The sequence below is a fragment of the Sycon ciliatum genome, chromosome 3, assembly GCF_964019385.1.
Source record: "Sycon ciliatum chromosome 3, ocSycCili1.1, whole genome shotgun sequence".
Classification (NCBI taxonomy): domain Eukaryota; kingdom Metazoa; phylum Porifera; class Calcarea; order Leucosolenida; family Sycettidae; genus Sycon; species Sycon ciliatum.
Genome location: NC_088645.1, coordinates 6,634,175 through 6,656,466, shown reverse-complemented (window position 1 = coordinate 6,656,466; position 22,292 = coordinate 6,634,175). Strand labels below are relative to the sequence as shown.

The following is a 22,292-nucleotide window of genomic DNA, read 5'->3' as shown; positions in this document are numbered from 1 at the left end:
GTTCATCCAAGCCTTGGGATTGCTTTCCCACTTGCCCTTCAGCACAGCAGCCGGAGTAGTGTTGGCTGCTTGGAAAGCACGAGGCAGCTTTGAAGATCCTATCGCCAGAAGGGGAAGCTTCGAACCATCCATACAGGTGGTGATGGCGAACGTCACTCTGTCCTTCTGCGTCTTGCCACCTTTCAGCTTCTCATCGGCGCGAGCCAGTGTCCTGTTCGGCAATGCACGCCAAAACAAGCCCGTTTCGTCCATGTTGTAAACACGGCTCGGATCACTATCGACACTGGCGAAAATCTCTGGCCACTTGTGATTTACAAAATGAACTGCTGCGGCCGAATCCGCGTCGGCTGCTTCTCCATGCAGCATTTTGGACACGATGCACCGCTTCTTCAGAAAGCGCTGGATATGCGACTTCCAGGCGGTGTCTGTTGAAGGCAATGACGATCGTGAAACAAGTTTCTGCTCCACGAGTGTGTCGGCAATCTCCTTGCCTTTCACGATAAGCATGTCGTAATTTATTGCCTTCAGGTTCTTCATCCTACACCTGTCATAGAATGTTTCCAAGCCTTTTTCTAACAGTTCGCAGTTCGTCTGACGGTTCTTCATCAACTTGGCCGTGCCCTTTGCTGCCATCTCGAGTGTCGCTTCTTTCCGCTTGAGGATGGACGATACAGTCGGCTGGGCAACTCCAAAGTGACGAGCGACATCGGCTTGACTCCTCTTGGGGTTGTCGCTTACGTACTTGATGACCTTCAGCTTTTCATCGACTGACATCGACTTCCGAACTGAAACCTGCTTAGCCATCGTTGCGGCGTCAAACGTTGATGTCCTTTCAACAAAGCGTTCAAACCAAGTTCTTTTCAAACTAACTTCGCGAAGGAACTACGACAATAGCAGCTGTGCGAGAGCCTTTTTGTTGGGAGAACGAACTGCATCCCTGCCATGCATGCCGCGTACAAGTCAGATGTAAAATTTCCCGTACGGTACCGTGCATGCATGTGTACACAGGACGTAGAATCTAGCTACGCACTACGCTAGCCAGCTGTGTAGTACGTAGAGTCAACGAGTACGGCGCGCTGAGTCGTTTGACACCCCACTCGCATACATTGCATGCAGTATCGGTCATAGTAATATATCGCTTATAGTGATAAAATGCTCAAAATCAAACACCAACGCTATAGGCGATACTGACTGTAGTTCTTTATAGCACAGCCAAAGTTTGTTATAACAGAAATAGAAATGAACTTACACCGTGGGTTCAAACTGGGACATGGACAACGGTTCACTATATCACAAAATTCGCTATATGCGAGTTTATTGTAAGTGGAGTCGGCTGTATAGCTGGTCCACTGTGTACATGGAGGTATCCTGTACATGGTAAAATTCTAGCCCGTTCGTTCTTCAGCGTTCCACCCTACTGTAGTGAAGAGACATGCACCCGAGAGTGATGCAGTTAGCATGTGTGTGTGCATGTGTGTCTGTGGCCGTGTGTGTGTGTGCGCGCGCGTGCGCGTGAGTGCATGCAGGGATACGTATGTGTATGTGCATGCATGTGTGTGTGTATGTGCATCCCGTCACCTACCTGATGCAGACAGCTTGGTGTTGGAGCATGACATAAACAATTTGTCTATGACCTTGGCGATGTTCAGTTCATCAGCAGTAGAAGTGTTGGCGCAGGCTTCCAGCACCTAATACGATATGTGTGAGTGTGCGTGGATGCATGAGTGTGTGTAATAAAACAAGCATACACACACATACACACACACACACACGCACGCACGCACGCACGCACACACACACACACCACACCACACACACAGCAATTGGTTTACAAACATGAACACACAGACACACGCACACACATAAACACAGGCACAACCCCCCCCCCCCCCCCCCCCCACACACACACACACACACACTGATACTCATGCCCATCGCTGAAGCAATGATAGTGAACAAGCTATGTTAGACATAGCAACTTGTGCTGGGATTACACCATTCGAACAGCTTGCACGGCTGATGAATTGACCGCCACTAATTTTAGCCTGGCCTACACCACACAGCTGGTTAACCTTTTGCGCCCGGGCGCTAAATCCACAGATTCCTGCCACTGGTCGCGCTGCGACACGCAAAAGTCCCAGTATACATTTTGAAAATTATCTAATTTCACTCACCAGTTTCGTAATTTGTTCATCTTGGTCTCATTGGAAAGCTACAGATCTCCTCTCTCTCTCTCTCTCTCTCTCTCTGGATATCACCACTAGACACCCAGTACGAGCAACACAATCGCTTTCAAGCCTATTGAGAGCTGACCTATTGCGCCTGAGCGAGATTCTGTATCCACCTCCACAAATTTTATCGTTTCTCAAGTTTTACTCCACGTAGAACGATCTTTCAAAGTCCTGCAGATTCATGAAGCTCATGCGATTCATTTGGTGTCTACTTCGCATGCGCCGTGCAGCAATGAGTCACAGGGAAAGTCCCCTTTTGAGGCACGCCGACGCACTTTGAAGCGCTCTGCGCATAAACAATTTCAAGCGTCGCGCTATATCAAACGACCTTTTACTGGAAAGCTCATTCTCTCACCTTCCCAATGAGCCGTCATTCGCGACAATCGGATAAAGGACAATGGAGTTACGGCAATTTGAACAGTGATAATGTATATGCACTGTACAAGTATGTGCTTTTACTTGACGCACATATGCGGCATCAGGAAATCAGGGTATGACGTTTTTTGACGCATATGTGCGGCATCAGTCCGCAAAGGGTTAAAGTGGCTTTTTCTGGCCAGTGAATCTCTATTTTTCATTTCTTGTTTTCTTGTTTTCACGCACACATACACACCACACCACATACTCCGGCATGCACGGGCTCACGGCTGTTATGGGGAGGTCACTTGGCAAGATGGCGGCGACCTGTAGCAACGCCCCTGGCAACAGAGGTCACACGGATAGCGTGGGTACGCTCATCGCATTTTTCAAATTTTCATGATCATTTCTGCAGAAAGAAAAGGTTCAGTCACTTCGAATACTTGAAATAGTACTTTTAAGGATTTCGTCTCTTCAGTCTCTTGCTCGTCAAAAAATGTTGTTGGAGGCAGCTGTGCTCCGCGAAGTGCAACGGATACCGCTCAGTAGCAGATAAAGGAGATGTGCTTCGCAGGACTCTTTCGCAAAATGACGACCTGCGCCTAGGCGCCTCGGATCGGAGGAGAACTTTTTGTCAAGTTTACTCAATCTCCGGACAGCTATAGCTGTTTCGACCTTGTTAGGTCTCATCAGCGGAGTTCACAGTGTGTGGCCGAACAGATCAGCAAGAATTAGTTTCAACCCTGTTACAGTGTTAGGTCTCATCAGGGGAGCTCAGAGTGTGTGGCCGAACAGATCAGCAAGAATTAATTTCGACCTTGTTAGGTCTCATCAGCGGAGCTCAGAGTGTGTGGCCGAACAGATCAGCAAGAATTACTTGACCTTGTTAGGTCTCATCAGAGGAGCTCAGAGTGTGTGGCCGAACAGATCAGCAAGAATTAATTTCACCCTTGTTAGGTCTCATCAGAGGAGCTCAGAGTGTGTGGCCGAACAGATCAGCAAGAATTAATTTCAACCCTGTACAAGGAAGGACATGGCACTCGAGAAGGTGAAGCTTAGGAGTCACATTGCCTAACTTGCGTGCCAGAACCTCCGCTCTGCAGGTGGCCATGAAGGTGTGGATGGCATCACCCAGAACCTGCCTTGTTGCTGTTGTAAAAACCAGCTTGCCGCTGAACAGCTTGCGACATGCTGCATACTCTGTGAAGAGTCTCGAGTAGCGATCTCTCAAGGACTTTGCCTGGGCAAGCAGCTGAACCTCGCCGCTGTCCGCAGGTGTGCGGCTGTGCACGACTGTAAGGGGAACAGAAGTGAGGGCAGCAATGACATCCGGTTTCAACGCACGGTGTATGTGGTTGCCGACAAATGCTCCGGAGTGATATGCTTGCCGCTTTATTTGGTACTGTGGCAGTACTGCTTCCAAGGAAGTTACGCACGGGCCAGCTGCTTTTTTTTAAATCTTTTACTGTTAATTTCTCATGCTCTTTTCGAGCCACATCACCTCTCATTCATCAAATTGAGTTCCTTTTCTTTCTCCTTCCATAGGAAGTGCAGATTTGATGCCACAGTCTGCAAGCCAGCAGCCACTACTTCCTGCTGCTGAATGTGCAGCGTCACACACTGCAGCTGCCTAAGAATGCTTTGTGCTTCTGACTGTAGGTGTAGTTGTTGTGTTGCTGTGTCGTGTACGTTCTTGTAGCGTCACAAACTGCAGCTGACTAAGAATGCTTTGTGCTTCTGACTGTAGGTGTAGTTGTTGTGTTGCTGTGTGCTGTGTGTTGCTGTACGTTCTTGTAGGCATTGATAGGTGCTGTAAACGCTGCAGAGTCACTGTCATCTGCAGCAAGAAACATACATTTGCTCAGTGCAATATCGATTTGATGTGCGTCAGCACAAAGTGCACCGTAAATCCAGGGATAAATCCTTAGATCTAGGTGGAGCACAGGAATACACACGTCTTGCAGCTCAACAGGAAGAATGGCTTTTCTAATCACGTTGTACCGCCATGCGTGCTGCAAGTTGGCACCTGCTGCAACGAACTCTGTATTTAAAGCATTCCGGCAGCAAGTCAGCAATTGCTTTGTATGGCGGTGATGCAATGTCGTACAGTTTCATCAGGGGAATATCCATGCCAATTGTTGCATCGTCTAAATGCAGACTTGATGGGGCTGGAGCTACATGCATATTCATATGCATGAGTTTTTTGGTCATCACACAACCATTAATACTCAGCACAGATTCAATGGCTTTCGCATGATCTCTCACAAGGTGCTGAGTTCCACGGCTAGTACTACACAACTTTTCACCGCCTAACCTGCATACCAGCTGTAACTTTTCTTGGTGTTTTTCCATTTCAAATCCACTGAATAAATAACAATTTCCACTAAATGTTGCTAGAGATTTGGACCCAGCGGGGCCAACAAGGAATCAGCGGGGCCCCAGCAGTAACAAAAAACAGCTACACAGATACTCTTCTCCTCGGCAAAACTACCCTTGACGTGACGAAAACTCGTTGAGCACCTCAAGGAGGCAACAAACTTCGGTGACTAGAACGATCGAACGGCAACAACTTCAGAGACAAATTTCCATGAAGAATGGCTTTTCTCAGCGAAGGAAAGCTCAAATTCACTACTTTTTTCTTTGGCGAAGCATGGTCAGGATGTTGCGCAACTGTAGCCACGAGGACAGCTCGACACGGTGATCAGAAGTGGTGCTTTGGAGACCCAACTGAGCAGAGATTGCGTTCAAAATACACCTCCTTGAGTACAAATTTTGAACGTTGAGAACGGGAAAGTCCCGGGAAGCGCCATCTCCTGTACAAAAACCAAGTGGGCCCGTTTTGTACTGTCGTAACAGCCGTGGGGCTGTTAGTAACCACCCAGGAGACTGAAAGAAGAGCTAGGAGAATGAGAAAGAGGAGAAAGACATGTGCGACCATACACACACACACAGACAATTATCTATCGACTTCCGACAAAAGAGTTCCAATCAGGCTGTACCGTACCAGGGAGAGGACAGGAAATGTTGACAGCTTGATCTTGGCCATGCGATCACGTACAAACAATGACATACACATGTCCTGAATACATAAGGAACACACACACACACACACACACACACACACACACACACACACACACACCACACACACACACACGCGCGCGCGCACGTACACACACACACATCAGCACGTTAGCACATGCATAAATTAGTGAAACTGGTACAGGCAAGAAACACCACGTACACATGCACATAGACATACATATGCACACATACACATGCACATACACATGCACAAAGGCACAAAGGAACATGCCCATACACATACACACACATACACACACGCATACACACACATACACACACATACGCACACATACACACACATATACGCACACATGCACATGCACATACGCACACATACACATGCGCAAAGGCACAAAGGAACATGCCCACCAGCACACACCACCAACCGTTCAAGGCTATGTGTAGCATGGGTGCCTGCACACACCAACATGTGTGGAGCATACGTGTACACACACGTGCACATACACCATTAAATGCGTACACATATGTGCATGCACATGCACATACCGACACACACACGCACATATAAACACACACACACACACACACACACACACACATGCCCTCACCTTGATATCAACGGCATACGGCAGCACTTTCTTGCCGATACGGGACAAGAACTTTTCCAGAAAGCCCAGCAGATCATGTTTAGCAGAAGTCAACTGGAACAACACATAACATGCAAAGATTCTGTCATGGAAAAATGGATGTTTCATTGCTCCCAGGCTTGGCCACGCTCCTGTGTGCTGCACTAACGAGTCAACAAAGGACGAAAAGTAGTGTGCGCAGATTGAGCACTTTGGAGTACACTGCATCTACAAGTTCGAGACAGTACAACAGAGCTGGCAGATTACTCAGATCAAAAGTGCATCACACACATAATTATATTAGTACACACATCTAAAGCAGTCGCAGGTACGGGACTTCCCCTATAGCAATGCCCTTCAACACTGCCATAGGTGGGAGCCTCACCCTAGCAATACCTCTAGATCACGTACATTGGGTCATCTCCCCTCCCCCCCCCCCCCCCCCACACACACACAGGACACGCACATCAGGTCACCTCCCCCATACAGGGCACTTACCCCCCCCCCCCCCCCAGGACACGCACAGTCATTGGATCATCTTCCCCACACAGGACACATCATGCACATCAGGTCACCTCCCCATACAGGACACATCCCCCCCCCCCCATACAGGGCACTTCCCCCCCCCCCCCCCCCCCAGGACACGCACATAGTCATTGGATCATCTTCCCCACACAGGACACATCATGCACATCAGGTCACCTCCCCATACAGGGCACATACCCCCCCCCCCCCCCCACACCTCCCTAGTACTCGCTGCATCCACAACTGAGTGCAGAAATGTTGTGATTGCGGATACCGAAGTGCCGAGATGGCGTGCCCTGATTACAAGAGTGCTCTACGGATTGACTGAAAACAGTCAGGAAAGCACAAATTTGCCCTGAATGTGTGTGCGTGCATGTGCGTGTGTGTGTACGTGTGTGCATGCATACATGCATAGCTAAACGACTTCATGCACACGCAGAGAGTGTATCGTCGTGTGTATTCACAACCGTTACCAGCACGCCGCTGCTATGCATACCTGGTCAACAGTAGCTGCTTGCCGCAGGAACATCAGAACACCACACTCCCTATCAAACAGAGTTGAGATCACCAGCGCTGTACAACAGAACGACAGAACGGCAACCACAACAAACACATGATCGATGCTGACAACGCCATCGCCATCAGGTGGTGCGTAACGAAGTTTCGTCGTAGATTTCAACGGAGAAAGGCAAGGAGGAACGGGGCTACCGTACGACAATCCGTTCATTCGGAGCATGCGTGGCAGCGGCAATTTCAGGTTTTCTGCGTGCGAGAAAACGGCCCGCAGCCATGCATACACGCACACAGTCAGTGTATGACAGTACGCACAGTACGCACATGCACGTATCGTCAGGACTACATGAAACCCAGAGTGTGCTGCTCTGACGGGGGTTGCTGTCACGGCGACATTCCATGATTTACATCGTTCTTAGTGATGTAGTGTGTGTACAAGCAGGATTCAAGCAGGTCTCTTTCTGCACAGCTGAAGCTCAGTTGTACGCACTACGCCACTTCCCACCTCAGACCTGCACCAGATATGATGCAATCGCGGAATTCCGCCGTGACAGACACCCATGCAGAAAAGGTCAGAAGCTGTACACTCTGGGTTTACACTCATACCTCGGTTATCCGGACTTCGAAGTTACGGGCACTTCGGTCTACCGGGCACTATTTGGGCGAGTTTCAGGGGAAATATTACTACTCTTTTGTCACTTTTCGTAGAAATATCGACGTCATATGCCATATCGATGGCCTTTTCCCCATCCAGATGTATATGATTCGGAGTTACGGGCACCCTCGAAGTTACGGGCAGTGTTCGGTCCCGAAGCGCCCGGATAAGAGAGGTATGAGTGTATGTACTCTTGGTATCGTACTTCACTCTGCTGCAGTAAGGTAAGCCACTAGTGAAAACTACAAACACAGGTTCCGTTGCTGGGCTCCTATTCGTTGAAAGTTGCCTCCAAGCCGCTACGTCTGAAAGTTACAGACTTTTGGCGCGTGTAACCCACCCATTTATATCATGAAATAGTTTCAGGGGAGGGGAGGGGAGTACAGGAGAGGGGGAGGGAGCACAGGAGAGGGGGAGGGGGTGTAGTGGAGGGGGGAGTGCAGTGGGAGTGGAATGTGCAGTCGGCGTGGAGAGGGGGGGGGGGCAGTGGGAGTTGAAGGGAAAGCGTGGTCGGAGCGGAGGTGGGAGGGGTTCAGTAGAGTGGAGGTGGGGGGGGGGAGGGGGGGAGGGGAGGGGGGGGGAGTTCAGTGGGATGGGAGGAGTGCAGGAGGAGAGGCGGGTAGACGGGTTACTGCAATGCAAGAAGACCCACTGCAAAGTGCAAAGCACAAATACTAGAGACGGCTTGTACACGAGATGAGCATGAAAAACGAGCACAAGTCAACTGCTCGTTCATGCCCTGGATTTGAGGATTTGCAAGAGCTCGTTTATACAAGCGCATGCAGTGCATATCTCTTCTTTTGCCGCCGGTTGCTTCGAGCAGAGTTTTGTCGTGCACTTGTTGAAAGCATGCATCGCTTGTTTTCCAACTACCTAAAGAGAGATTATAGTCATTATGCCATGGCATCTTCATCAAAAAATCCAAAAAATTGTCACAATCACGACAGAAGAAAATATGTTCACCACGATCATGCCAGATCTCTAATATTACAGTCATAGTTCAATCCAGCACTTTATAAACCGGCACCATCTTTAGACCAGCATAATTTTCAGTTACCAACATGTCCTTTTCATGCACATTGCAGCAGTAAATCAGATTTTCTGATCCAGCACCCTCCCTAATATCCAGCAGAATTTCTGAAGCACAAATGGTGCCTGATTATACAGGGGCCACTGTATATAAATGATGGAAAAGTTTACCTTCACTTGCTGCACTTTCAACGTGCAATGCCAAAGAGGCAATATCAGCTACTAAGTTGGCGGGTTCCTGCGGATCAGGTGCGGCCTTCAGGCACTGCAGCAAGCGCTGCAGACAACTGCTTATCTCCCCGGCCATTGCTGGCCGCAGAAGAAGTTACTACTAGTCCACAACTGAAGCGATTCTCTTTCGCCGCCTCAGCTCATGACAATGGGCAGAGCACAAAATGCAACAGTGCACTGAGTCGTCGCCCGCGAGTTTGCAACACTAAAGTGTAGTTTACAGTAGCTTTCTACCCATCCAGTGCTGCTAAACGACAGTGACAAGTACTCCCCTGTTCAGTGAAAACAGAATTCAGGGTCGGTTGACAATTGTTGTAACATAAAAAATAGTTCGACTTTTGTCAAGTACAGTTTTGAAACTGTTCACGCGCACGTGTGTTCGGAAGTCGCGGGAAAAACTAGAAAGGGGAAACACCGACTCTTCGCGATGTTGCCAAGTGCATGCAGTGCATGCAGCTCAGGGAGTACTAAAAAACGAACGTTTTTTAGTACTCCTTGATGCTCACGTGATGCTTCCTCACGCCATGCATTCTCGCCAGGTCGACGGTCGTATCAAGAGTTCATAACCATGAACTCTTGGTCGTATCTGGTAAATCCTATCCTATATTATAGGATTTTGGTCATATTTTTCAACTCAAAATGGGTGTGGCATGAGAATAGCAAAAAGGATGTGACCAATTCTTCCTTGCTAGGTCTTAGTAGATATCGAGAGTTGAATAAGATAATCTTTTCAAACACTAACATCTCCTTGCCCAATATTACTAAGGCCTGTGCCCTATTTTTCGAATCCTATATACATGTATAGGATTTGAGATTTTATTGGACCTTGTTTTATAACTGGTAGTTTCATGACGGCATGTGCGATATGTCGTCATGAAACCACCCCGTGCCACACCTGCAATGTTCTTCTGCACATTCACTGCTTCAGTCCTTTCCATGACAGCAGCTGAACAATTATGCTCAAATTTCCAATTATTGCTGAAAATGGGTATTCATCAGAAATATTATCGCCCTATGAATCAGGCTAAAATGTAAACATTCATGCCTCAAACATATTTACAACTTCCATGAAAACCATGATGCCGTTATTATTGGTCGTGATGACCAATAACAACGGCATACATGTAAAAGGCACACATTTTCAAATCCTATATACAGTCAACTTCGCTAATAAAGACTGCGGATATAACGACAATCCGCGAATAACGACAGAATTTCCATGCCCAGAGCAAAGTCCCACCCCACTGGAATACATTATAATGAGACTTCGGGTATAACGACACTTCGCGAATAAGGACACCTTTTTGATGCCCCGCCTAGTGTCGTTATAAGCGAAGTTGACTGTATAGGATTTTTGGCCAGCAAATTAAGAGATACGACTCCCTGATTCTCGCTGAGTGAGGAGTTTCATGCTGAAAAGCAATCCTCGGGGTTGTTTGGTCTTATTCACTATGATTGTGTTGTCAAGGGTACATGTACATAACGTGGGGGGGGGGGGGATGTACTCTTGGTTTTGTCCCATGGCGGCACATTCATCCACTGCTACCATTCTCAGATACACTGCAAAGGCTCACACTACACGCGTTATGCATAACCGCTAGCTGTGCTGCATTCTCACGCTTCTCAGTTTCATATCACTCTAGCTACTGTAAGACATGTATATATAACGAGGAAGCAAATCTAACGTTTTAACGGATGACATTTCTTCGTTATAATAAGATCCGTTGAAGCCGTACTGCTTCATATATGCTGTGTGTGGATCTGGCAGAATACTGCAAGATCGTTAACATATCTTCTCTTTAACCTATGAATTTTGGACAATCGTTAAATTTGCGACTCGTTATAATAACATGTCTTACAGTATATAACTGGTTGTTTTAGTGATTCTTACTATGTGACGATGTTCCACTGATGATAGTCACACGAAAACGTTCTGGAATTGTTTCATTTTAATTGTTTATACATGGTTATGAGTGCACAATTGATATTTTTCATTGCTATTTTACGACTGTTGTCTCCTCGTCGGTTATTTAAGTTGTATGTTGTACGTGGAAAAAGCATGCAAGCCCAGTGTGTACATTATATCTGTATGGTAATGTGTACAGACTTATATTATTGGCAGTGTCAATATATTGACACTGCCAAAATGCAGGCAAGTTTATGCCTGCAGCTAAGGGTTACACATGAGGAAGAAGGCAATTATGGAAAAGCATAACTCTAGTAGTAAAAGACAACAATCTAGTGAAATAGTTGTTTTGTCTTTCTGAAGAACACGTTAACATCAGCAGTTGAAAAAATTGACTGTAGCAATAATTTGGTGTGATGTTTAATGAAGAAGGGGTGATATGCAGTTGAACATACTAGCGTATCATTGTTCTTCTTCTTACAGTTCTTCTTCTCAGGTACTGTCGGCAGTGGATTGACAGTGGAGAAAACGGCAGCTAGGAAATCAAATGGGTAGCCGCGCAATCTGAGTCGAGACCAAAACAGACGACGAACATGTAGAATATCGTCTAACAACGTATTAGTTCTATTGTATCGATGCAATTCAGCTATGATAAATGAACGAAAGTTTGATCTGGGGTGGTCTGATTTGAAAGGAATGTAGAGATATGCGTTTCGCGGTTTCTGGTATGTTCTATAACAGAACTGACAGAGCTCAGCATCACAGAATGATTTGTAAATTTCTAAATCAAGAAAAATGCATGTGTCTTCTGCATTGGACCAAGTTAATTTTATATCTGGCAGTTCGGAATAGAGTGTGCATTTTAGGTCCTCTATTTTTAGGCTATTATCTACAACTAAAAAGAGGTCATCAATAAACCTTAGAAACAGGTGTATGGAGTTTCTAAAAGTAGAGATTGTTCTCTCTTCATGGAAAAACAAAAATGCATTTGCTACGTTTACTGCCATCGGGGTGCCCATCGCCATACCATGTTCTTGGTGGTAAATGGTATTTTGAAACAAGAAAAAGTTGTTTGTGAGCACAAATCTTACTAAATCTACAATTAAAGAACGAAGTGGGTGTTCATCTAGTAAGACATTTTTAAAAAGCAGAAACAGTGGCTGACTAGTCCATGTTTGTATAATTATAAACTTACTACATCCGCTGTAAGAAGTTTACAGTTGCTAGAGAACTGAGACTTAGAGAGGAGAGAAGTAAGAGCGACAGGATCAGCAAGGATAGTATTAGCTTTGCATTTGATAATAGATTTAAGATGGAAATCTACAAATCTAGATGCAGGTGAGGTGCAATAGCCTATGCAAGATACAATGGGCCTACCTGGAGCACCATGTGCCAGAGGTTTTTTATGTATTTTGGTAGCATGTAAAACTTGGCTGGTATAGACGGAAAACAAGCAAACATTGCTGATAAATCACGCTTCAAGTAGACAGGAGGTCCGAGTGTTGAGAACAGATATCTTTAAGTGCAGACTGAATAGAAACATCTAAACTAGATAACTGTGTGATGTCAACATTAGAACAAGAAACAGAGTAAAACTTTTTATCTGCTAATTGTCTATATCCTTCAGCGATGTAATCTTCAACATTGAGGATTACGGTTCCTAGATTTTTATCAGCATTGCATATCATGATATCATTGCGAGCTTTAAGCCTCTGCAGGGCGGGCTGTTCATCAATGGTAAGATTTGCTTTTCGATAAAGGACAGATCGAGCAATTTTTAAATCAGAAAACAAGGAGTTTTTGAACAGGATTAAAGCTGATTCTGTGTGAGGAAATGCTAAAGGAGGTGTTTTGGAAGAATGTAGATGGAAGCCAGGAATAAAAGTAGATTTTGACACTGAAGTTCTAAAATCATTATTCTCAAAACAATCTTTCCATCTAATGTTCTGTTGCAGTCTATTGAAATCAGCTGTGATACCATCTAGACTAGGCAAGCGAGTAGTGTAACGGAAGCTAGAGCCGTAACCCAATACTTGTTGTTCAACAGGGTCAAAAGAGAATTTAGACAAGTTTAATATGAAAAACAGAATTCATGACATATTTGCTGTGATCTGAAAGTTTTAAATTCCAAATATATTTAAAGCTAAGATCAGCTAATGTCTTTTCGGCTTTCAGTGGGCAACAGCCTTTTGTTTCGTGTTGCTCACTGTCACTGTCAAGTTTTTTGACAAATTCTTCTTCTTTTGCATATTCTTCATAGGGGTCTTGGTGTTCTTGATATTAGCTGGCTTTAGAGCATTGGTAACTTCCTTTCTAGTTAATGAGTTTACCAATCTCTTCAGTAGTGGGAGGCAAAGTGGTGACATCCTGCATTTTCTCTGGGACTGTTGCTTTCTTCTCTTTAAAAGAAGCGACTGGACAATGTCTCGAGTAATGTTATTGGAAGCCTTCACTGCAATAAGATATTTGAATCGGTCAACTGTTAGCTGGGACATGTCGCCAGTATCATTACTATCAGCAAGTGTATCAACGAGTCGGTCAAAGTCACAATGGGTCTTATCAAGGAGTTCTTCAGCATGAGTCTTGTGCAAATCAATTTGAACTTGAGCAAATTCACAAGACTCGCTCAATGCTGAGGCTGCTGAAAGCTTGATATACTTATTTCTTTCTCAAGAAATCAGGAAAGGTTTCCGTATTGAAAGCTAATTGCCAGGAAGTTACTTTCTTACTTTCATCAGCTAAGACTTTGCGGCTCGTAAATAGACGGTTAACAATAGCATTGACGTACCGTTCGACTTCAACAGCGGGTAGTGGCGATGCTCCTGATATGATGGAAGTAGGTTCTTCAGTGTCATCGGCGGCATCATTGGCAGTTGAATGGGTAGCATTAGCGGTGTCAACGTCTGTTGGTGGCGGGTCATCATCTGAGGCGTCGAACTGATCATCGGCATCAGTAGTATCGGAGTGGCGACGTTTCGCGGGATGATGGGAAATACCAAGAGTCTTCGGAGGCATAGTGAATTACTGAGGGTGGTGCTAGGGTAACGAAACTGAACTGAAATTTTCATGCAGCCACCGACACAGTAAACAAACCACAGATTGCATTTTGAAGTGGACCATTTCTGGTCGAAATTTTCTGACCGGTTTCGCTGTCTAAATTTCAAAAAATTTCAAAAACAAACATTAATAGGTGAGCGTTTACATGAAGACAGTTGACCCGGGTCAAATACTGATATGCCGCCAAAAGTCCACTTCTAGAGTCCTGTGTGGTCACGTGAATTCGTTCGCGCGAAATTTGCATGTGCAGTGCTGTTCAAACCTGGCGCTAGATACGCACAGAAATACGATTGTACGATTTTCTTGACCCGGGTTGAAATCAACCCGGGTCAAGCGCAATGCGTCATGTAAACGCGCCATTCATTTTGTGTACATGGCAGGTTGAAATCTGACCCGGGTTGAAACGCCTCATGTAAACACAGCCTTAGAGTTGAGTTGAGTCTATTCACCAATCCGAATACACTGTACTTGCTGTGACCAAGAGGACATGGAGTCTTGCTGTGACATACATGTACATACCGGTAGCTGATAATTAGTCTTGTTGCAGAGAGAGAGAGAAAGAAAGAGAGAGAGAGAGAAAGAGAGAGAGGGAGGGGGGGGGGGGGGTACAGAGTACATGCACAGGAATACGAGTCGCCTGCAGTGATTTCAACGCCCCCCCCCCCCCCACCCCCCAAAAAAACAATGAAGCAATGAAGCAAGACCAGAGACATGTGCATGCCCATGCAGGACGGGGCGCTAGGGCGCTCACACACGGTGCTTTACAGTCCTTTACTGTAGTATACTAGTACTAGTACTGCAGCACAACGTGCACATTCTCTTGATAATCGAGAGCTTCGAAGTGCAGAAACCGAGAAATATGGCACTGCATTGCACTGGCAGCAATTCCCATCGGCGAGAGTCTTTGCCAGATTGGCCGACTTAGTACCGAGCACAGAGGTTTCAAGTGCACAGTACATGTACTGATAGACTACCGGCATATTGTAGAGAGAAGGAAAACAGCGGCAGGACCAGAACCAGCTGGCCAGCACTGTCAGCAACAGCTGATAAAATCAACAAGAGTTGGCATATATCAAGGACTAAAACTCAAGCGGGGTAAAGCGAACATGAAAAGCAACAAACAGCAAACAATCAAAGACCCTTTACTGGCTTTAGCGACAGCGGACAGCGCATTGCTCACAGAGCAACATAGGCACATCGAGAATTCAAAAATCACAATAGCTTCTACACCACACACGGACACACACACACACACACACACGGACATACACACACACACACACACACAAACACACACGGACACACACACACACACACACGGACAGCACAACGGCGACCGCGAAGAGCGAAACAGAATGATAGCACACACGAACAGCTAGTAACCGTTTGAACAATGCTGCCACGTGGCGTCATCCACGGCTTGCTGCCATGGCGGCATGTATGGCTCAAACAAGCCTTCGTCAGCGACTTCACGATAAACATCACCAGTAGCATTGCTGGCAGCAAGGTGACCAATATGTAACCTGAGAGACGGCTGAAGCTTGGAAAAAGCGCGTGAATGCAGCGGCAACACAGCATGAGCACCCCGCGACCTTAGCGCACGGCAGTACGACGCGAGCATCGGTAGCGGCTTTCCGCACACAGCAAAACGGTCGGCCGGTAGTAGTGTGCCACTCGAAAACGCTGTCCTGTCGGTGTCCAATGACAGCAAGTCAACAGTAAACGACTCCGGGAACATGAACTTGTCATCAGTGGCATTCAAAATGCAGATGAGTCGCAGATGCGAACGGCAACGATCATCCGGCGTCAAGCTTAGCCATTGTCGCAAATGACCGTGCGCGACAAAGCACTGCTTTGATTGATCGAAGAGCAACATCACTGAGACGGGAAGATAGTCGAGTCTCGCCTGCGCACCAGTGCATGCAAAGGTGGCACCGAATGCTTCTTTGACGGCCTCTACAGTTCTAAGAGCAGCCGGGTGTGCTTCACGCACATTGCATATTTCGGCATAGCGCTCCGAATAGGCCATCAGCGATGCGGCGTCAATTGGGCTCGCCTCGCCCGCCCAACAATGCGTCACGAGCAGCTTCTCCAGCAAATGGCCAGGAATCGCGTGTGCATTGCCAATGCCTTTGCGGGTCTTCCGCTGGCCACGCCCGTTGATGGCGCGCGTAGCCATGCGCAGGCAGTGCACGGCGCCGTCGCGCGACAGCACGTTAGCAACGGGCCCGCACAGCCACGCTAGTGTGCACGCTTCGCCGGGCGCCATCGGCAGCGCGCACTGCACGGTGGGCAGGGCAGCGTACGCAAATGGCGCGCCGTCAGCCCCCATGCTCACACAGCTGGCCGCGATCACGCACCAGGACTCGGGATCGGCGGCGAGAGAGCACTCGCGGAGCAGCCACTCGGCAGCGTGCCTGGCCGGCAGAGGATTGAATGCACGCAGCGAGATCAGCTTGATGCACATTGACGCCACGGTGGGAGAGTACTGCGACGTCGGAATCCATTGCCAATCCGCATCCAGGTAAGCCATGCCGTGTACCATGCGATGGCGAGCCGATTTCTTCTCGGCAAAGCTGGCACTGGACGACGACGGCGATAGGAATATTGACACGGCGCTCAGGAGCCGCACAAAGTGCGAGAAACTGAGCCGGCTAGCATTGTTCATGGCCACATCAAGCCAGGCTAGAAACAGACTGGGTGGCATGCACTGGATAGTGCCCAGCAGCCATAGCAGGTTGCAGCAGACGCCGTGGTGTGGCCGAACGCCGGAAATCAGGCCGCCAGCCGCGCCATCGCTGCCACACTGCGCGAGCAACACCGACGCCAACTTGCGCGCCAGAGCGAGCCATTCACCGGATGCCACGGCTGACAATGCGCCTACGCCTGCACCGTCGGGCATTGTCGGTGGTATTGGCGCTGCTCTAGATGCATGCATGCGACCAAGTGACACCAGCGGTAACAGTAGCGCCACGTGCGTTTCTACGATCATGGACTCGCACTGCGCAGCAATCACCCTGCTCAGCATGTCCAGCAATTGCCGATCGTTACCCGGTGTCACCACGTTGCACCGTACGCACAGCTCCAGCATTTCTGCCAGGCACCATAGTGTCATACCATCGCCATGCGTGGACAGGTAGGCCACCCATGCGGGTGCATTGGCCGGTACGCGCGGCAGCAGCTGCTTCAAGTAGAGAACGAGATACATCAGGGCAGACGGGTCTTCTTGCGAAATGTCCACCCTCTCCACTGCCGAGTACAGAAACTGTTTGTGCTCATCCAGCAGGTGCGGTTGCAGACTGGCAAGACACGAAATGAAGTTGTGCGGTTCCATGCTGACTTTGGCCAAGAGCTCCACGAATACGGGCAAGTGAAGCTGCGTGGCCGACTCGTCCTGCAGCGTGGCAACAACCTTGCAAAGGTACACCAGAGTGCTGCCTTCCAGCACGTTGCTTTTCAGCGTGTGCTGCACGTGCTCCTGCCGGCACGTCTCCAGCACTCGCACGGCGAATGTACGCAGCGTAACACGCTCAGACTCACGGAGGCTCTGGCAGCACGCCACAACACTGGTCGCTCCAAGAGCGACACGTGACATGACGTACACATCCTCGGCAAGGTGTCCATTCTCGGGACTACACACGGAGTTAACGAGTCCGAGTAAAAAATGCGCCACAACTGTCAGGGCACAAAGGTCTTTCTCGGATGCCACGGAAATCGCCAGGACGGCGCCTTTGCGATGATCATTCCCCGCCATGCGTATGTGATGTTGCACATTCTCCACAGTCACGTTGTAAATCTTCTTTGGATTGGAGTGTGAGAAACGCGGCTGGCTTCTTTCCTCCAACTCGCGAAATTCTCTGAGTGCAGACTGTAAAATTGGGTCGTCGCCATACTCGTGCGGATCTATCCTCCGTACAGCTGTACAGTGAACTGGCCGAATGGGTCCAGTCGACGGCCATGTTCTACCGATTCGAGACAAGAATAACAGCCTACCTAACTGCAGAGAGGCCTTCCGCTGGTACATCTCATCGCCTCTCCATTTCTCTCGACAACTAAAAAATTCCAATGATTGAGCTTGATCTTGCTTTGACTTTGAAAAAAAAATTCGAAATGATTTTGGATATGCTCAGCGTAGATCTACGTATATGCAAACGTCATGAGATCATCAGCGCACGTGTACGTGTACGTAGAATCTACTTGTACGTTTGCGTTAAGGGCGCGTTCAGACTACCGTGAACCCCGTCAAACCGTGAATGCCGATAAACCGTGAAGGACATTCACACTACCGATAACAAACTAACGTTACCGTGAAGTTTTCAGCTCTCACAGCGGCACTGACAAGGGATTTTCCCTTTTTTCGCAGCGCGCATGCAGCTTGAGCACTTTTTTACTGCCGGTAAAAGTTTACTGCCGCAGCAGCCGCGGCAGTAAAACTTTCCCACCGGTAACGTGCCAGTAACGTCACGTGATCAAATCACCTCGGCGACTTTCCCAATCGGTCACTTTTTATCGGTAGTCTGAACGCGCCCTAACTGGGTGTGTGCATGGCCGGCATAAAAAGATGGCCATACAAGGCTTGTAATGTTGTATGTGAAGGGGTGTGTTTGGTTGGTACGATCTCAGTAGAACAGGATTGAACAGCTGGTGCACCCTCCCACTCCCACTGAGCAGCGGTCGCTTTCACGCATTGTGAAAGGCAATGCTTCAGGATGGCTCACCGTTCTCCCTTTACGTCAAGAAGATTACTATGATGACATGTCGTCTGTACAGTTCCGGGATCCGATGAGCTCGCCATCAGATATGGGCACGAGCCCATGCATCTTCCTGCTGAGTGCGATGGTTGCGGCGCTCGTTTCACCCAGCAGCATGGGTTGGATTGCCACAAGGGTGGCCTGGTGAAGAAAGGGCATAACGACATCCGCGACTCAGATGCCAGACTCGCCGAGGTAGCGTTTGGTGGTGTCCATGTTGAGTCTGTTCTCGTTCCGGAGGATGATCGGAACAACCGTCCTGCCCTGCAAGCTGATTGGTCAGCCCGGGGTGGGTGGGAGGGTAGCCGGGTGGCATTGTCCGACAATCGCATCGTTGATGCTGATGCACCCAGCTACCGCCGGTCATCTTGGGAAGCCGTTGCTCGGAAAGCAGCAGAAAACAAGAAGAAGTATGGCCAGGTGAGCGAGGAGTTGCGTGCATCGTTTACTCTTCTTGTTTGCTCCACCGATGCCGTACTTCATCGCGAGTATGCTGCCTACCAGCAGCGCCTGGCCAGTCAGCTTGCACACAAGTGGGGGAGGTCATATGCCGTCTGTGATGGCATGGGTTCGTATCCGCACCCAGTTCGCGATCTTTCGTGCTGTCGACCTGCGGCTGTGTGGATCCCGCCGACGACTCATTGGGTTGTCCCTCCACGATGGAGCGGGCATCGGAGTTAGGCACTGATTGGGATACTGACTGTCACTCAATGAATGGTTTTTAACTAATCTTTTCAGGCAATTTTTCTTTACAGTAAAACCGTCACTGTTCGCTCTTTAAAAAAACATATTTTTAGTTTTGACATAGTTTTTGACATCCATGTGTACATGATTGTGCAACATCGCTTTTTTAGTTTTGCCTGTATTAAAAACAAGAGGCTTTTCTCTCTCTGAAAAAAAAACAGCTGGTGCATATGGATCAGCCTCAATCCAACCAAACGGTACTCCAGAAACGGAGCACATTTTTGCGAAAAAAATGTGCCAAACTTGGTGCATTCTTCAAAATGTGTATGGGTCACCATGGTCACTTTGTACGGTACAGCGAGTCCAACCCAACAGCGTATGCACGTGATCATTTGGGACCAAACTCGCTGTTCCCGTCAGGTTTCACTGTGAAGAAGTGAAACTGCTCGGTCTGCTCTGGCCTCGAGGTCAGAGCAAGCAGAACATGTTCTGGCGGACCCAGAACAGGTGCAGTCCCAACCAAACGGGCGAGTGTTCTGGTGAATTCTGTTCTAGGTCGTACCAACCAAACACGCCCTTGATCTACAATGGGTCAAAGGTTTTTTTAGAATTTTTTCTGCAATCCCCTACTGGCCCTAGGCCCTAGTCTATGCCTATGGAGTCCTCTTCCCAAAGTCCGAGCTTTATTAATTTTTTTGTCCAAAAAGCAAGACGGCCTACCAAGAATAGGATTTCGGCCAGGTTTTGCCCCAAAAGCACTGAATTGGGAAAAACCATCAAAATCCAGGCCATTTGACCTTGCCTGCAACAGTGCATTCATTGTGCAGTTCGAACCCCAGTTCAGGTTTCTTTCACAGTACAACTCGTGTTGTTACCAAGCCTCTTGTACGAGCTAACTTATTGTCAAAAATAAAGTTGAGGTACCTTTTTGGACCCTTTCAAGTTGAAATTTCAAATTTCGCAGCACTGCGCTGTGTACAATAAAATCACGAAAAATCGCCAAATACGGGAGCTCCCCAGAGCCAGGGCCCATCCTTTTTATGAATGGACTGATACCAGCGCTTTGGCCGAGTGGTTGTGGGCTTGCCTGCGAATCACAAGGTCCCGAGTTTGAGACCCGCGCTGGGAGCAGGGAGCGTGTACTGTGCTAGCAAAAGCGGTGATGCATCCGTGAACCACTATATGCAAGGAACTGCGCCGACACCCACGTGTGCACGGTCAACTGGGTACTACTCACTACTCGGAGTGAGGGTAACGTAGATGCAGCTAGCGAGGTTCACCCCCTTGTCGTGCATTGGTTGTGAGACTTACCACCTCACCCTCGTCGTTAGGAGCTGCATCTGCCACCCTGGTATCACAGGCATGTAGGTGGCTAGGCCCCGGCAGATAATGCTAGCATTACATGTATATCGAGCATACACACAAGAGCATAATTAGCACTTTCTGGAAACTAGCACTGCGCTAGCATAATCCGGCAAGTGTTGCAGAAAACTAGCATATTATTGCAAAATATGGGATTTTCGTGAGAATTCACAATGCCCTCGCGACTACTACCGCACCTTTGCCTGCTGTGTAATAATAACTCTGTGCTTCTTGTAATTGTTCTGTTTCGTAGAACATGACTTAATTATGCTGCAAAATACATGTATGCTGTTATCAATCTGCAACATCAGTAATCTAAACCACTATTTCAATTTTTCCGAAGCAGAATTCAAGCATTGTCAGTGCTATTTTGGAGCAGAATGTGAGCATGTTGAAAAGCAGAATCCATCAAATTCTCAAGCATTATCCGCCGCGGCTGCTAGTGGTGGACTGGCACATGTGAAACTTCGCAAGCAGGTTGTGTTTCTCAATACAAGTGTATAGCCGGTGGTAACACGGACGTGCGAACTTTACTTTTAGTATAATGCATGGTGCCTAGTGACTTTTTCCGAAGCAGAATTCAAGCATTGTCAGTGCTATTTTGGAGCAGAATGTGAGCATGTTGAAAAGCAGAATCCATCAAATTCTCAAGCATTATCCGCCGCGGCTGCTAGTGGTGGACTGGCACATGTGAAACTTCGCAAGCAGGTTGTGTTTCTCAATACAAGTGTATAGCCGGTGGTAACACGGACGTGCGAACTTTACTTTTACTATAATGCATGGTGCCTAGTGACTACTCCAATCCATGACATCATATCAAGAGAACATTTTGATTTCTATGACATAAAAATCAAAGTGTACATTGTACTCTTGACGACATGCTTGTACATGATTGTACAGTGCAGTCGTGAACAGACTGTGAACTAGGGAGGGCCCGAAAATGCTTGCGCATATTCTCGCATATGTTGGTCCTTTTGACTCAAGGTCGCATAAAGTACCAGATCTAGCATACCGTATTTCCTCGATTTATAATAGACCCGGTCTTTTGTTTTTTGAAGAGGGTTGGACCCCCGGTCTCTTATTTGGGCATGGTCCATTATTTGAGCATGGTACACTATATTTTCATCGGCACATCGCTGGAAATGGTGGATTTTTATTACGTCATAATATTGAAGTTCTATATTATGACGTGTTAAAAATCCACCATTTCCAGCGATGTACCGATGAAAATATAGTGGACCGTGCTCAAATAATGAAAGAAAGCACTAGCCACTACAAAAATTGTAGTTGCACAACCTAAAACCGCGTCCTTTTTTG

General features: G+C 47.6%; 1 protein-coding gene across 1 annotated transcript in view; it reads right to left on the bottom strand.

The window, feature by feature from the left end:
- Window positions 1-9,502, bottom strand: part of LOC135811291 (DNA-dependent protein kinase catalytic subunit-like) — a 174,372-nt gene extending 164,870 nt beyond the window's left edge. Inside the window, exons 1-5 of the mRNA XM_065324508.1 lie at window positions 9,156-9,502; window positions 7,284-7,360; window positions 6,245-6,337; window positions 5,593-5,667; window positions 1,583-1,688 (exon numbers count right to left, since the gene is read on the bottom strand). Coding sequence (XP_065180580.1) covers window positions 1,583-1,688; window positions 5,593-5,667; window positions 6,245-6,337; window positions 7,284-7,360; window positions 9,156-9,291 — 487 coding nt within the window. The 5' untranslated portion in view covers window positions 9,292-9,502. The remainder of the gene's footprint in view (window positions 1-1,582; window positions 1,689-5,592; window positions 5,668-6,244; window positions 6,338-7,283; window positions 7,361-9,155) is intronic.
- Between the last annotated feature and the right edge of the window lie 12,790 nt (window positions 9,503-22,292).